Genomic DNA, 13,542 nt, shown 5'->3' with positions numbered 1-13,542 from the left:
CCTCTTGAGCGCATAAGTTCCAAACTGCAGTGGCTTAAGATGACTGGGTGCTTGCATTAAACTCAGCATTAATACTGAAGGAGGTGGGACACTAGGTTGCCTAAGGAGGGGCAAACCAATACAGTCTGGAAACACAGAAGATCGTAACTCCTGTGTCAACCAAAGTAGAATCAGGGCTTGTAAGTAGCCCTTACTCTTCAAGCCTGGGAGAAAAAGGAAGAACCTGGGTTTGTTGTTTTTTTTTTTTTTAAGAAAAATAAACTAAAAATATAATGTGACATAACATGATGTAACATAACATGACATGATACAACATAGCATGATAAGATGAAATACAAGCATAACATAATATAATTTCATTGACTCTTTTTTTCTTTCCTTCCAAATACCACAACTTGGGTTCCAGCTGACAAACTGGAAGGAAGAATTAATAAGACAGCAATGCTAATCTAACAAGATCCAAAGACACAAGAATTCATATATTTCTCAGAAATTTGAAACTATTTGTCAAGCAACCAAGACACTATAGCTAGGTACCACTTTTAACATAGAACCCTATATCACAATGTAGAGCTCCATGATTAATTCCTAAAAGTTTACTTTTTTCTAAGTAATACTGCATTTCAATCAAATGAAAACCCAAATCTTCCTCACTGATGAGATTGAAAAGATTACTTCAAAAAATGTCATTATGAAACTGTCTTTAGCACCTATTTTATCCATTAATTTTAGATTCAAAGTAAACTATATTCACAAATGTAGAAAACAAAATTAGATCACTTTAAATAAGTTTTTTCCCCTCTCCAATGTAACCTAGATTTTGTTTGATACCCTGTAAGAATTTTGCTCAGCTTGGCTGAATTAAGTATTTTAAGAATTATTTATGGACAGTCTACAAAATCATTCAATAAGATAAGAAATGTAAGGGACCATAAATAGTCCACTGGTATACTCACCTAAACCAGACTTTTTCAATCGTTTTAAGTGCTGACTTGTTTGTTTTCCAGTGGGAGATTTTTGCCCATGTTTCATTTCTTTATCTGAACTGTCGGCTTCACCATTTTTAGATTCAGATCCTAAAAAAAGAAAATAGTTATACAACTGTTGTACTCTTTCTTGTTTTCCTTTTTAAAACGAAAGATTAGATTTTTTTAAAACAATCTAAGAGTATTTTCTCCTTTGTCTTTACTAAGAGGTACTATCTTTTTTGGTCATTATCTGACTCTTCTACCCCTAGAGGTAATAAATGTAAAAGAAAAGTAAATCAATTAAGAAAAAAAAAGGTGGCCTAACAAATGTAGCCGAAAGGTAAATTCACTAATCTTATAACATGAAGATGAATCCCAAGAAAGCACTTTTAAAAAGAAAACATAAATAACCTTTAAACATTATGATATATATATATATATAGTATTTTTCAAATACTGCTGAGAGAGAGAACATATCTTTCCAAGTAACTTTTGCAATAAAGTATTTCTGAAAAATGCAAAGGTCAGTATATAATAAACAAAATTACAACTCTCAAGATTTTTTAAATAAATCAACTATAAACTAAAAGAAAATAATTGTACAGTGTTAAAAAATACAACGGTGTCATAAAAAAATAGTAACAATTTCTAGTTTTGCAACAGAAAAGTGACACAAATTCACACCCACAAAAGGGCTGCTTTTGATAGCATTACACATCAGTACATGGTCCACTGTTAAAGTTCAACATCCAAATGATTAGGGGTGGGGGGGAGAGAGAAATCACCAGTATCATTTCATATTCTCTTGTAACCTTCTGCCACTTGTAAAAGTAATTTATTATGTACTATTTGCCCCTAATTTTTAAAAGAAAGGGTTAGCACAACTATCTTGACTTGCTTAATAGAAGGAATTAAAAAAAAATAAACCAAATCTCCAAATAGAAATAGTATACATTGATTTCCAGCAACTCCAGATTTCAGATGCCATTTATCACTAAGGAATTCTACGAGAACTAGGCTAGAATGCAATCATTTAGCTATTTTACCTGAAGGTGAATCCGACTGCTCATCAGACACCTTTAATGGTGTCAAAACAACACGAGGAACAGTCTTGTTTACCATCATTGAGACTCCATTTCTTCTTTTCTGCTGCTGTCTCAAAGCCTATAAAACATGATAATAAAACACAACATAAAAATATAGCCAAAATTATTTCTTTTAAGTGAATTAAATGAGGCATCTGAGCATCATTAAATGAAATCTCTTAAGAGATCCAAATTTTACCCAGTCACTAATTTGTCAAGCTTGCTAATAGTCACCTTCATGTCATTTTCTTCAAAAGCATAAAATCAGGCTTTGGGAAAAGGGGACGAGCCTTAGATCATTTTCAAAGCAATTCTGACAACAAAGCAACACTTAAAGGTTTGCTCTACCTTTGCAGCACAACATGAGGACCCCTGGAATTTGAAACTATGACTTCCAAGTAAAATAAATGTAAAATAAATGTTTCGAAACCAGGATAAAAATATATGTGCCTGCACTTGTCTTGCAGGTGCGTCCTCTCTAGTATACTGCTCAGTCAATCAAGTTAACACAGAGTGTCATCAGTATGTACAGCATGTAAGGACTACAGTACTGAGGCACTCACTCAGCCGTGTGGAGTGCTGCACGAAATCACTGAACATGGCAGGAATCATTTATTTCTGTGAAGGGAATCAGTCCTAATCTTGGAAACCTTGCAGCACTTGGCTTCTGTCTGACTGACTTTAGGCATTAACCTTCAGAACACGAACATGATGGTGTTCCGGCAAATCCAGAGGAAAAAAAATGATACGAGAATAAATCTCTCCAAATGGGAGTGCTTTAAGTTTCACAAATGAATCAACCACAGTGATAACACAATAAAAGGTATTAAAAAGTTTTAAAATATAGAGTCCTGACTGATCATTTTACAAAGAAAATTATCTCTTACGAAAAACCTTAAACCAGGAGCACTAAGCTCAGAAGTACAGGGCTCCTAAAAGTCCTCAAAAGGGTAGAAAGCTTGTCACAGGCTGCTTGAGCCTTTGACTTTGCTTTTTCTGTGTCTGTGTAATTCCTATTAATTCTATAACATTTCTGTGACCTATTTAATGTTCTTCTACCAAGGGTGGACAGACTTCACTTCAAACACATCACTGACTTGACTTTCTTTTTAGCCAAAGACAATGCTATCTTATTTGGAAAAGGTATTCCAATTAGCTGTACCTTTTAAAAGGCTCCTAGAAGATCATAAGATTTAGTTACTCAAGTAATTAAGAACTGAAAAATGGGATGAGCTTTGAAAGAATTTGAGAAAATGGAAGATGTAGAAAGGGCATTCCAAAAGAAGGCAGTGATAACAAGAACAAAGGGAACCATCATTCAAGCATCATTCTTCATTTTCTGCCCAAGACTGTTTCATAGTAAGGAACAAATGAAAAAGTATGTGTAAAGAGCTTAATACATAGCCTAGAATGTAGTAGACACTGAATAAAGGCTTGTTTCCTTCCTTTCTAATGCAAAAAAAGAGTAAAAGAAATAATGACAACAAATTTTATCGAGCTATTTAAGCTTTGCAAAATGCAGCATTATTATTCTCATTTGATACTCACAATGACTTTGTGAAGTAAGCAACTATTATTATCCCCATTTTATTGATGAGGATATTAAGGATCTTAGCATAGTGAACTGCCTAGGTTCACATAGCCAGTGAATATTCAAGGCAATATGTGAATTCAGTTCTTCCTCTCTTAGCTGATGCTAAAATGAGAGAGAGGTCTGTGCTCCTAAGAGGCTTTAGAACAAATGTATCACTTTAGTAGCAATCTCTGAAGAGTTCAAAGGACTTTACCGACATTAATTCATCAACTGTGAACACAAAATATCAAAGGCCTTAAAACGTAATTTAGTACATCTTCCTATATAACTCAGTTGAGGATTATAGCCAATAGTCCAGGTAGATATTAAATATGTATTATATAAAACAATAGTTTTTTCCCTACCCTCTACACACACACACACACACACACACACACACACACACACACACACACACACACTTTAAATGACTTCTAACAGTTCTCTTGATATGCTATATCCATCAGTGTTACTACTTCTGAGCTCTTCCGTTTGGCTGGCTCTCTTTCCATGGTGTCACCTACTCTCTTGACTTCAGTTATCTGCCCCTTGTTTTTGTTGTTCCTTCTCCCATTATTTTGTTGCTATCTCCATGACTCTTATAAATCTTCCTTCCCTGATCTTTTCTTGGCATACAGTAGTTGCTAAATAAATGTTTATAGATTGATAAACTGAATCTAATATCCTACTTGTGTGTATTAGTTGTTGAAAATGATGTCCTATCTTTCCATCTCTATCATATGCCTCACTTTCATCCTTTTAAAATATTTATTTTGTTTCTTATATTACCAATAGTTTCCCATAATTCCTTTATCCTCCCACTCCCTCTCTGAAAGCCAACCCATATGACAGAATTTTTTTTAAAGAGGAAAAAAAGCACAATTGATCATACAGAAAAAAAAAAAATAAAAATATATGCAATGTGTAATACCTTCCACATCCACAAAGGGGTAGTTTGTTGTGGTGGTGGGGTGGAGTGTCTTTTCATATCTCTTCACTTAAGTCCTACTTGATCTTTACAATATGTTACATTTACATTAATTCTTTGGTGTGACACTGTTCTATTTATCTTTTATAGTTACTGTGTATTTATTGTTTTGTTGGTTCTACTTACTTCACTGTGTATCAGTTCATATAAATCTTTCCATGCTTCCCTATTCATCACATAAATGATTTCTTACAGCACAGTAATATTCCATTATATTCATGTACTGAAATTTGTTTATCCATTCCCCAACTGAAGGACATGTACTTTGTTTGGAATTACTAGCTATCACAAAAAATTGCTACCATAAATCTTTAGGAGAATATGGGGACTTTTTTTCTTATTAATGGTTCTTTGGAGCAAATGCCTAGTAATAAAATCTCTGGCTCAAAGGATATGGACATTTTAGTCATTTTATTTGCACAATTTCAAATTGCTTTCCAAAATGGTTGTACCCCATTCACAGCTCCACCACCAACATACTGGTGTGCTTATCTTCCATCAATCCCTTCTCCAAGGCTGTTGCCATTTTTTTGTCATTTTTCACAATTTGCAGGGTGTGCGGTAAAATCTCAGTGTTGGCTTTTTTTGGGGGGGGAAGGCAATTGGGGTTAAGTGACTTGCCCAAAGTCACACGTCTAGTAATTGTGTCAAGTGTCTGAGGCTGGATTTGAACTTAGGTCCTCCTGACTCCAGGGCTGGTGCTCTATTCACTCCACCACCTAGGCACCCCTCAGTGTTGTTTTTGTCTGCACTTCTCTTATTATTAGTGATTTGGGGCTTTTTTCATGTGATTGTGAATATTTTGCAGTTTTTCTTTTGAGAACTTTTCTTTCTTATTCTTTGATCATTTATCTCTTGTGAAATGGCTATTAGTCATATATATTAATTTTGTGTATATGTATATACTTATACATATGTGTGTATATAAATGTGTGTCTGTATACACATACATATACATATATGCATACAATCCTCCTAAACCTGTTCTTTATCTTCATTGTAACCGGTCCTCTACCCTTCCTGCTAAGGCCACATTTTCACAGTCCTGACCCTCAGGTTAAAACATTTAACTATATTTTTTCAACTCTTCCTCATTCTATCATTACTCATGCCTTGACAAATCACAACCCCTGGTTATCCTTATCCAATGAATTGTGTGTTCTTACAAAGCTGCAGAATGCCAACCGAATTCATGCAACTCCAAATGGATTCCAGTAGCAATTTATCTAATCATAATTGGGTTTTTACTCCTTGTTAACAAAACTTCCAACATTACCTGATAAACTCTTTTTCATGCTTCTTACAGAAGCTATTCTAAATTTGCACTACTCTCCTCCAACACACAGGGGTGGGGAACCTACAGCCTTGAGGCTACATGTGGCCCTCTAGTTCCTCAAGTGCAGCCATTGGACTAAATCCAAACTTCACCGAACAAACCTCTGAAAAGGACTTGTTCTGTAAAACTTGGACTCCATCAAAGGACCACACCTTAGAACCTAGAAGGCCACAGGTTCCCCACCCTTGCCCTCTAACATCCCCTCCTTCAACCTTCCACTCAGCAGAGGACCTTGCCTTCTCCTTTACTGAAAAAAGAAATCATTTGTTGTGAGCTCCATTTTTCTTCCCATTACATATCTCAAACTTCCCTATATCATGCCCCATTTTCAACCCTTTTCCTTGCCAAGACCATTCATTCCACTTGTGCCTTTGACTTCAATCCTTCTCTACAACTCTAAGTTCTCAGACTGCCCTCCTCCCCTCACTCTCCTTATCTATTGGCTCTTTCCCTAGTGTCTAAAAACATGCCCAGGTCACCATTATCACAAAAAGAAGTTCACTTGACCTGTTACCTCAAAATTGTGTCTATGTGCACGCACAGGCATACACACATGTACAGACGGACACACGTACACGCACGGAAGTCACAGCCAAGGATAGGGAAGACAAGCAGGTCTGCATTAAGAATGTTATTTAAAAACCTCGGGTGAGGAAACCCTCTAACAATCCTGGGCGGTATCTTGTCTGTAACTCCAGACTTTAAAAGGACTGCCACTGAGCAAAACTGGGGGGGGTGGGGGGGATGGGGATCTACACTCATTACATCTACTTTGTTACTTACTATTCCTTTTAAGAAAAAGCAGGTTGATTTTTCTGTTTTTACAAAAGAATGATTTTCAAATATACCCCCCTGCCGCCTCATAACATTAAACAACAATAACAAAACAAACAAAAAAAGCATAGTAAGTCTAAAAGCAACTGCGTATGACTATATGTTTTTAACAACATTCTGTATCTAGAGTTAACTAACCACTACTCTCCTGGGAGAAGGAGGTAGTCAGAGGTAATGATTTATCATTTACATTACTGTAGTTATTATGTATATGTTGTTCTCCTGGTCTTTGCATTTTTTCTTTAAATTCCTCATATTTGTTAGCTGTTACTGCACAATAATATTCCATTACATCAATGTACCCCAGTTTACCCTATCTAGGGGCACTTCCTCTGAGTACAGTTTTTGCTGTCATGAAAAAGTGCTAATAGTAGAACAACTAAGTTAAAGTGTATGAAGAGTTTAGTGACTTTTCTCATAGAATTCCAAACTGCTATCCAGAAGTTAGGTTGATTCATAAGCTTTCTATAACCTGTCCAATACTCTTTTCATTTTTTGGTTATCTTTGCACTTATCAATTATTTGGAACATTTTTTACTCTTAAGATTATAAGGTCCTTGTGTGCATGGACTGTCTCTCATTTATCTCTCACTATTTACCACAATGCTTATTATATAGTACACAATTAATAATGTATATTAAGTGCATACTATGTTCAGGCACTGTGTTAGGGATACAAAGAAAGGCCCCCCAAAACATCTCAATCTCAAGCAGTCTAATGGGAAAGGCAACATGCAAACAGCTATGTACAAACATGGTAATAGGATACATTGGAGGAAATCCCAGAGAAGGTACTATCCTAATTTTATGAGGAACAGGATTCTTCTTGCAAAACCAGATCTCCAGTATATATCTTAAACTCAAGAGATCCAAAATAGAACTCATGATCATTTCCTCTAAATTTTCTCCTTTCCTAACTTCCTTATTACTGTAGAATGCAACACTATACACCCAGTCCTTCAGGTGCTTTATATATAACAGGCATTTATTAAATTTTTATTGACTGACTGACTGACTGCTTTACTTTATGAAATCAGTTTTTGTGACAGAAAGAGGCTCCCCAAGTGTGAAATACTATATAAAAATATATCTATGGTTACTCATGTTTAAATAGGAATAATTATCTACTTAACTCCACCTCTTAAGAGTTTTTTTGCCTTCCAGTAAGACTCGGTTTAGTTGTCACTTTCAAAGAGAAAATTGTACTAATACCCTTAGTTTTCAAGTTGTCTCCTTCTTCAAATGACCTTGTATTTACCTCTCAGTTTCTTTCTTATTTTCCCTGCAACTCCTTAAAAGTAGAGATTATTTTTCAGTTCTATTTTCATATACCCAATGTCTACCATGTTGCCTAATACATAATAGATGTTTAATCAATGTTTGTTGAAGTGAATCAACTAAAAACGACTTTGAAATTCAGTGGAGCAAACTGCTGCTTTGAGTCTCCTCTAAAAATGTATCTTCCATATATGTATTAAAAATTATACAAAATGTCTTGAAAGATGTTAATAATAGAAAGAACTTTGCTCAATAATCATCTGATTATTAATAGTTGATGAGACATGCTTAACCAAAGTGTTTACCATTGCCTTGGAATTTGGCTAACAGTCCAAATGAAATAAGGTTTCCTCATAGACTGTGAGGTTCTCCATATGTTCCTGTTTACAGATGGTATTATCATTATGCCATTTGGAAAAAACAGTACAGAGACTCTTACATGAAATTTATAATTCAAAAAAGTCCAGCCCAACTATGCACACAAGAAAAACGAAATGGATGAAGAATATTTAGTGTACAAACTCTGATATATGGTTGATTGGACAGCCTCTAGAACTGATCTATCAGTTCCTCTATGTTGGACTTATTTTGTCTACAGATGGATAATGAACTATGACAAGAATTGATGAGAGAGAACAACATTACATTGCATTTGGAAAATTGTGTAATGCTTTTAATAACCCCAAGTTTTTCTAGCAGAAAAGGTAGCATGGCACATTGAAGAGGGCAATGAACTCCAACCAAGGAAAATCTGAATTCAAATTCCATTTCAGATACATACTAGCTCTCTATGGCCCTGGGCAAGTAATTTAATCTCTCTGTGACTCAGTTAATTCATCTCTAAAATGAAGAGGTCGGACTTGATGTCCTCTAAGATCCCTTCTAATTCTAAACCTATGATCCAATGACCCCATAATCAGCCTTTATTTCTGGTGTTGCTATATATTATAGCTATGAATTATAGAATAAAATAGTCTACAAAGAATTAAAGTTACAAACTGACCACAGAGCAACTGAAAGAACCCGTGCACAACCAGGAGAGAATTAATTACCAGGAGGAGCTAAAAACACATCAAAAACATCTGGAATATTGAAAAGGTAGTGTGCTGATCATGTAGCAAGAATGAAGGACAAGAGGTAGACACGCATATGAGGAGGATGACAAAAAAGTTTATCTGTTTAAACTTATGCCAAGTTTACAGTAATTACCTTCCAGGAAAGCTAAATATGAAATCAGGATCATGTTTATTTTGGAATGAAGTCAGACCATGGGAATGGGAGCAGTATTGTGACAAAGAAAAACTCTTTTATTATGTTTTCCCTATATCTCAAATCCTAAATCACTAGGAACTGGCCCTTTCCCTATAGAATATAAACATTCACATACAGACAGACACATAAAAATATATAAACACAGACACGGCGACACTGACATGGTATGCATGCACACCGACAGGCACACACACCTATAGAAAATGCATTCACTCGAGGTCAGAACTAATTCCCTTACTTGGGAAGCACTAAAATGTTCATGAATTGTGCAGTAGATACCAATGTATCTTGAAGCTATTACTTGGCAACAATTTAGGTAACAGGAGAGTTAGATGAACAGTATTGAATCCTATTAAAACTCACAAGATAATCTGGGTGAGCAACAAAAGCTTAATGTATATAATAAACTGCAATTTGTCATTGTGACTCAGAGTGGACAGTAATATTGCAAACCTGGATAATCCTATTCAGTCACAGGAATACTTGAAAACAAAAAATTTTAACGTCCTTGAATTCTCTTTAAGGAAGTACAGCACATCATCATGATAACAAAAATTATATTTATAATGTTTTATTACATCTGCAGAAATTTAAGAAAAAGTCATAAAAGTGTGAAATAATATAGTTAACCTTACTGTAGTTTTCAGTCTGCCACAAAAGAGAAAAGGTCAAATTTCGCTGTATGAAGTTCACATTTAATTTCTCATGAGAGATGTAAAAAATCTCTTCTATTCTCTTTAGGCTTTATACAACAATATATCCTGATGAAAAACACCATGAAAGAATTTCAACACAGCTAAAAACCTAAAAGAAATTAAAATCCCAAGCTTAAACAAACTGAAAACAAGTATAAATTGATTCTACTATAAGATCATAATCTCACAGTTTTTCTGATATAAAATATTCTCTTACTCAAATCACATACATATTTAATCAATTCTATAAGACATAGACAATTAGGATTACAAAACTTTAATAAATACTTCCAAAGTTTCTCCAATAATAGAAAATTCTAGGATTAACACATCTAGCAGAAATGAACATTAGAATAATAAAACAAAACGACAAAAATATAGCTAAAGGCTAACTGCAAAAAAATTCTTTAAAAAAACCCCAAAAACTCAAGATTGCACTGAAGAGTCATAGATCATAGATCTGACCATAACTTGGAAGGTAAGATTTAAGAGAAAGTAGTCAGAAGAGTTATCAAAGACTTGCCCCCACATACTCTTTACAAGGCAGGACAATTTTCTCTGAATCAGTAAATTATATCTCAAACATTTTAATTCAAGGAGCTTCTTAGAAAATTAAAAAACGAGGGAATGGTTTTAATTTCTATTCTACAATAGAAAAAGCAGAACACACAAGTTGGAAGATATTGAAATCTATATCATAAAGAGATGATGCCCATTTTATTTTGCTATGGAACTGATAGAAAAACAATATAATAGCATATGGATAATGAATTAATATAGTAAATACTTCATTGGAGATTTTAAAATATCACATTCTGTGAATGTTAAAATTTAAATAATTAAAATGAACACATACTAAACATCTGGTTGCATTAGACATCAGCACCTCACATTCTTACTGGTTGTAAATGTCAATGCCCATGTTCAGAAACTATTATTCAACATAACCTTTGAAATTTCACAGTATTGGTCAGAAATAACAAGTTACAGCAAAATAGCAAAAATGAATCTGCTCTGCCATATAAAAGAAAGGAATCTGTGACTTTATAAAAGTTCTATTACCCTAAATAAATAATGAAGGCTTTCAGATAAACTGGCATAGAGGAAAGGGAAAGGTTATGTTTTAATACCATGTCATTTTCCATCATAATAAAATTCCGTCTTGCTCAGTCCTTTTTCATTTTTTTTCTCTAATATTCAAAAGGATTAAAAGTTAAAATTTTAAGGTAGTAACAGGAAGGGGGGAAGCATTAATCAAATATCATGCCATTCCTCAGATATTGGTATATGTGCTTTTAAAAAAAAACTCCTGCTAAATTATCGATTATTTATGCAAATATATTTGAAGATTTTTGATTATTCCTCCCACAGTGTCATCATATTTTTTTAATTGTCAAAAGAGGGGGAAAGAAATCAGCATAACTGATCAATACAACGAATAAGTCTGAAAATATGTGCAATGTGCAACACTTGTGAGACTCTCATCTTGGTAAAGGGGTGGAGTGGGGAGTACCTTTTCATGCTTGTTCTTTATAACTTTGCAACATGAATTTTGGGTTATTCTGTGGTTATTTTTTCCTTTCACAATATTGTAGTTATTGTTTATATGACTTTCTTGGCTCAGCTTATTTCACAGCTCTAGTTCATGCAGATTTTTCCATGTTTCTCTGTATTCATCATACTCATTTCTTACAGTACAGTAATATTCCATTATATGGGACATAATTTATTTAAGAATTTCCCCAATCTCTGGGCATCTATCTTGTCTTCAATTTTTTCCATCAAAAAAGTATTGCTATAAATATTATTAAGTATAAAGTGATTGTATTCTTATCAATGTTCTCTTTGGGGTATAAGCCTAGAAATGGAACCTGCGGGTCAAAGGATATAGACATTTTGGTCACCTTGTTACATAATTCCAAATTGCTTTCCAAAATGGCTGCACTGATTCACAACTCTACCAAAAATGCACCAGAGTGACTAACTTCTCAGAATCTCTGTCACATTGGCTATTTACATTTTTTGTCACCTTTTGCCATTTTTCAAGGAGGGAAATAAAATAGGGTTATTTTCCTTTCTATTTTCTTATCATTTCTATATTTATAAGTTTGTATTTTTGAAAGTATTCCTCTACTCCTTTTGTGGTCTCAGTTTTATTAGCACATAATTGCATAATAGAGTCTGGTTATTTTTCTTTCTTATGGGTTTATGATTTTACCTTGTTCATTTGCTATTTTGCTGATTTGACCTTCTGTCTATTTTTAATAAAACTGATTAAAGATCTGTTAATTCTATTATTCTTTTCAAAGAACTGGCTTTTAGTTTTGTTTTCATTTCTAAAATTTGTTACTTTTTCATTTATATGTTTCTTTCTAATTTTGATAATGCCTCTTCTATGATACTTTTAGCTCTGTTTATTTGTTGATTTTCTGATTTCTAAATATATATACATCATTAATCATAATTTTCTATTGATGACATGTTGGCTGAAATACGATATTTTTCCCTCGAGGATACCTTTTAGTTGAAACCCTGAAGTTTTGGAATATTCTTTCATATTGTCATTTTCTTTCACAATAATTAGAATTTTTTTCTATGATTTGTTTGTGGGCTCATTCACTACTTAGGATTTCATTGTTAATTCTCCATTTGAGCCTGTCTTTTGTGTATATTCTCTTAACTGGTTATTTTTTATTATAGTCTGTGAATACATTTTTACCATTTCTGCTTTTTTAGATTTGTTTGTAAAATCTCTATGCCCTAATAAAATATCATTTTTTGTGAACTCAACACATGATGCTGAGATACACATATATGCACACATATATGTATGCATGTGGATATGTGTGTATATACACACACACAAAGAGATGTATATCAGTCCCATTTAGATGTCATAAATCTTTTAGCCTAAGCTGTTGAACATTCTATATTTAACATTTTGTTTATCTTTCTATTATACTTACACAAAACTGAGATAGGGAAACTGAAATCACAACAATGTGTTACTATCTATACCTTCTTTTAGTTCAGTGAGTATTTCTTTTGTGAATCTATATGATAAAATGTTTAAGTTTATGATAAGCATATAAATTTAATTTTATATTGGTTTGCTCTCTATCGTTCTTTTGAGTGTAATGTAGTGTGATTATCCATTATTGTATTTTGAAAACTTGTTTTTGCCATATCTGAAAGTAAGGCTGCAATGCCTACCATTTTGAATTCATTTATTGAATAGTATTACACATTATAGTTCCTCAGTTTTATTTTGTGTAGGTCTTTCTCTTTTAAATTTATTTCTTCGAAGCAACAGATTGTGAGGCTTTTATATACTTATTCAATCTGTCACTTTTCATTTCATTGGATTGTTTAATCCATTCACATTTACAATAATATGAGTTATAAGTTCCTCCATTTGTCTCAGAAGATGGTGTTTCCTTATTCCACCAAAATAGGATTTCTCCTCAAATTCTAGAAACACAGCACTACATCTTTTTAATTATAATAAATTTA

At 33.5% G+C, this 13,542-nt stretch overlaps 1 protein-coding gene across 11 annotated transcripts in view; it reads right to left on the bottom strand.

Annotated features, from left to right (window-relative positions):
• ASXL3 (ASXL transcriptional regulator 3) overlaps window positions 1-13,542 on the bottom strand; it is a 302,427-nt gene that overhangs the window by 90,049 nt on the left and 198,836 nt on the right. For all 11 annotated transcript variants that reach the window (XM_069099871.1, XM_069099875.1, XM_069099878.1 and 8 more), the window contains 2 exons: window positions 2,015-2,132; window positions 957-1,076 (listed from right to left, as the gene is read on the bottom strand). In XM_069099871.1, coding sequence (XP_068955972.1) covers window positions 957-1,076; window positions 2,015-2,132 — 238 coding nt within the window. The remainder of the gene's footprint in view (window positions 1-956; window positions 1,077-2,014; window positions 2,133-13,542) is intronic.

This window comes from Petaurus breviceps, unplaced genomic scaffold (assembly GCF_028583685.1).
Source record: "Petaurus breviceps papuanus isolate PSGF00001 unplaced genomic scaffold, PetGlider_PUasm1.0 38, whole genome shotgun sequence".
NCBI classification, from domain to species: domain Eukaryota; kingdom Metazoa; phylum Chordata; class Mammalia; order Diprotodontia; family Petauridae; genus Petaurus; species Petaurus breviceps.
This window is presented reverse-complemented; position numbering and strand designations above follow the sequence as displayed.